The sequence below is a fragment of the Palaemon carinicauda genome, chromosome 1, assembly GCF_036898095.1.
Source record: "Palaemon carinicauda isolate YSFRI2023 chromosome 1, ASM3689809v2, whole genome shotgun sequence".
NCBI lineage: Eukaryota > Metazoa > Arthropoda > Malacostraca > Decapoda > Palaemonidae > Palaemon > Palaemon carinicauda.
The window spans coordinates 110492981-110497012 of record NC_090725.1 but is presented as its reverse complement, the minus strand read 5'-3'; the positions used below and the strand labels follow the sequence as shown (position 1 = coordinate 110497012).

General features: G+C 39.7%; 1 protein-coding gene across 1 annotated transcript; it reads right to left on the bottom strand.

Annotated features, from left to right (window-relative positions):
• Positions 1-315: 315 nt before the first annotated feature.
• On the bottom strand, positions 316-3204 carry LOC137654403 (trichohyalin-like). The gene is made up of 3 exons (XM_068388045.1): positions 2314-3204; positions 1726-1965; positions 316-1431 (listed from the first exon to the last, which is right to left on the bottom strand). The coding sequence occupies exons 1-3, from the start codon at positions 3202-3204 to the stop codon at positions 316-318; spliced, it is 2247 nt and encodes a 748-aa protein (XP_068244146.1).
• Between the last annotated feature and the right edge of the window lie 828 nt (positions 3205-4032).

The following is a 4032-nucleotide window of genomic DNA, read 5'->3' as shown; positions in this document are numbered from 1 at the left end:
TTTATCAAGGAACAAAGCATACTAGAACAAGTCAGACTTCTTCCATCTGCTGAGTCCATCTTGCAGAATATCCTTTACGTATCTAGAATAGATTGGGAACAGCCGCCATCCTATTTTTTCCCTGCTGCCATCTTCTTCTTCTTCTTCTTCTTCTTCTTCTTCTTCTTCTTCTTCTCTTGGAATTTTTTATTTTTTTTATGTTTTTTGTTTATATATTTTTTGGGGATTTTTTTAGTATCTATATTTCTTTTGGATTTTTGTTTTTAATTTTTTTTTTAATATTTTCTTTTTTTTCCAAGTTTTTCCATTCACTTCTTAGTCGTCGCTATTGACTTCCTCTTTCAACTGATTCATCAAATCCGCCAATTCCATAACTACCTTATGAGTATCACCAATCTGTCCAGTCTTTGCCAAAAGTCTCTGCTTTAGACTTTTTATTTCCTTCTTCAGCCGATGCACTTCACTTTCTGTCTCTTTTCTTATTCTTCTTTCCTCTATTAGCTCTTTATCAAGCCTTTTGCTCTCTTCCTCTCTCCTTAGAAGTTCTCTCTTTTGAAGTTTCACTATATCATCAATTTCCCTCCTAAGATGCTTTTTCTCGTCCTGAGGTTTTCCTTCAAGATCACCTTTTCCTTTCGCTCCCATTACATTTACCACCCTGGTTTCTGCATAATCATCACCTTTAGTAGCAGAATCTCCATCTGTTCTTAGGCTATTTGCTTCCTGGTATTCTTTAAGTTCCTTTTCAATGTTGTCACTTTTCCAGACGTTTTCATTTTGTTCTGATAATTCCTTTTCTATTATTTGTGTTATCCTTGCCAAAGACATGTTCTTGGCATTCCTATTAAGATTTTCTCTAAAGTCTTGAGATTGTCCACGAAGTTGGCCTTCTTCCTTTATGTTTTTTCGTATGATATTTTCAAAATATTCGATACGCCTCTTCACGATGCCTTCTTCTATTTCCTCCAAGTTAACCTTGTGTTTCTTTCCTGTTTTCTCCTCTTTCAAAGCCTCTTGCCTTACTTCAACAGGAACATACACTTTGTCTAGTCTTTCGTGGGAGATTTCATCCTGTGCAATTTTTCTAATCCTTCTTAAGGCCACTTCTTTTGCTTCCCTCCTAAGATGCTTTCTCTCGTCCTGGGGTTTTCCTTCAAGATCACCTTTTCCTTTCGCTCCCATTACATTTACCCTCCTAATTTCTGCATAATCATCACCTTTAGTAGCAGAATCTCCATCTGTTCTTAGGCTATTTGCTTCTTGGTATTCTTTAAGTTCCTTTTCAATGTTGTCACTTTTCCAGACGTTTTCATTTTGTTCTGATAATTCCTTTTCTATTATTTGTGTTATCCTTGCCAAAGACATGTTCTTGGCATTCCTATTAAGATTTTCTCTAAAGTCTTGAGATTGTCCACGAAGTTGGCCTTCTTCCTTTATGTTTTTTCGTATGATATTTTCAAAATATTCGATACGCCTCTTCACGATGCCTTCTATTTCCTCCAAGTTAACCTTGTGTTTCTTTCCTTTTTTCTCCTCTTTCAAAGCCTCTTGCCTTACTTCAACAGGAACATACACTTTGTCTATTTTTTCGTGGGAGATTTCATCCTGTGCAATTTTTCTAATCCTTCTTAAGGCCACTTCTTTTGCTTCCCTCCTAAAATGCTTTCTCTCGTCCTGAGGTTTTCCTTCAAGATCACCTTTTCCTTTCGCTCCCATTACATTTACCCTCCTAATTTCTGCATAATCATCACCTTTAGTAGCAGAATCTCCATCTGTTCTTAGGCTACTTGCTTCCTGGTATTCTTTAAGTTCCTTTTCAATGTTGTCACTTTTCCAGACGTTTTCATTTTGTTGTGATAATTCCTTTTCTATTATTTGTGTTATCCTTGCCAAAGACATGTTCTTGGCATTCCTATTAAGATTTTCTCTAAAGTTTTGAGATTGTCCACGAAGTTGGCCTTCTTCCTTTATGTTTTTTCGTATGATATTTTCAAAATATTCGATACGCCTCTTCACGGTGCCTTCTTCTATTTCCTCCAAGTTAACCTTGTGTTTCTTTCCTGTTTTCTCTTCTTTCAAAGCCTCTTGCCTTACTTCAACAGGAACATACACTTTGTCTAGTTTTTCGTGGGAGATTTCATCCTGTGCAATTTTTCTAATCCTTCTTAAGGCCACTTCTTTTGCTTCCCTCCTAAGATGCTTTCTCTCGTCCTGAGGTTTTCCTTCAAGATCACCTTTTTGTTTATCTTCGAAACCCTGTGTGCTGAGCTTATCTTCTTCTCTCTGTAGTTGAGACTCCCTTAGTCTACTTACTTCCTTCCTCAGAGAATCGTTTTCTTCCTGGTCTTCCTGAAATTTCCTCTCCCTGGATAGTGTCTTGGTCCTCAGTTCATCGTTCTTGCGTTTGTCTTGGTCAGCTTTCTGCCTGAAAGACGCCAGCTCTTGGTCCCTCTGAAGAAGGTCGTCATCTAGATTTGACATTTGGTCATTTATCTCCCCGAGCTTTTGTTGGTAAGCATAAACCTCCTTTACGAGGTCATTTTGCTGGCAATCCTTTCTTCCCTCCTCTTCATCATCATTGCTATTTGAGGTGGAATTTTCCAGTGACGATATTTCTTTCTGATCTGCCACCCACTCTTCCATTTCGCTGATGGAGCAATTGTCTAATTCCTTGTTTAACCCGACGAGCAGAGTGTCCATGGAGCAACCGCTTTCGTTTCCATAGCAACCTGCAAACCAGTCCAGAAGTTTCTTGAAGGGGGATCTCACCGTAAGCACCCCATTAGAAACTAAAAACCCGATGGTGAGAGCCATGCTTAGGGCATCTGTCTGTGGGGTGCCTCCCTCCCCCGCAAGGATCTTAGACGCGAAACACTTACAGTATTTGGTGTTCGTACCCGAACTCTGGCTGGCCTGAACTATGGGTCTTTGGAAAGGGTTGGCACCGATCTCCCTCATGAAATCAAAGTCCATCACACTTACCTTTGGAGCTTGTCCTCCGGTAGCTAAATCGATCATAACGTTTTCCGGGTGGACGTAATTGTAGCAGTAACCTTCGGCGTGGAAATCCTGCAGAATTCCAACCAGTGCTATCAATACACGAAGTACCTGCTCCTTGGTCGGTCGCACGATCCTTGCCCAGTCCCACAGGGTCATTTGTTGACGTGACACGATGATCACCTCCCATTCCTTCACGAGTCCCATGACTTTTGGAACCGCAAGATGCTGGAATCGAAGGAGATTCTCAACCTCGACGTCTAGGCATATCCTATTCTCTTTGAGGCAGAAATCCGAATATTTGCCTACAAGTTCATAGACATCTCCGAATTCACCCCGTTTTATTACCCTGCCTACGAAGGGCAACAAGTCCTCGAGTGAATAAACCCAAGCTTTGTCTTAGGGCAGATTTCAACGGGCTTGATCGATTTGTCGATCATCCTTTTTCCGAGATGTTTCATCTTCAATAGTCCTTCTACTGAGTTCTCTTCAGTAGATTTATCATAACACATAAAGCTGCCTGATTCCTTTGTAGCAGCCAACAATAACAAATTATTTACAAAACTATTAGATCTTATAGCCATAGTTAATATTAACGATCTTGTCACCCCAACTAGCATTAAATATAAAAAAACAGCGAATCGAGCTCCAGCAAATACTTTTTTGGCTTCAGACTGAGTGCCAGAGTCAATATGTCTTCAGGTTAGAAGAGAGAGAGAGAGAGAGAGAGAGAGAGAGAGAGAGAGAGAGAGAGAGAGAGAGAGAGAGAGAGAGAGAGAGAGAGAATACCCGCAAGATGAAAAATGCAAAAAGGAATTAAAAAAAGACCGACGATAACAAAAGGAAAGATTTATGAAAGTTTTCTTTCAGTATGAATCGTAACATTTCACTTCAGCCTCTGAGGAAAATCTAACCCTCTGGAGCCCATTCTGGAAGTCTCCTTCTTTCGTCTTTCGTCTGCGTTCACTCCGATAATGTAATGTTCTTGTTCCTTATAAATTTTCTTTGCATTCTTGTTAACAATTATGGAAATAT

Coding starts and splice junctions, on each gene's coding strand:
- LOC137654403 (XM_068388045.1), bottom strand. CDS start 3,204: ATGGGACTCGTGAAGGAATGGGAGGTGATCATCGTGTCACGTCAACAA. Junction 1,966..2,313: donor ACGATTCTCTGAGGAAGGAA/GTAAGTAGACTA, acceptor AAAAACATAAAG/GAAGAAGGCCAACTTCGTGG. Junction 1,432..1,725: donor ATTATGCAGAAATTAGGAGG/GTAAATGTAATG, acceptor AAAAACATAAAG/GAAGAAGGCCAACTTCGTGG.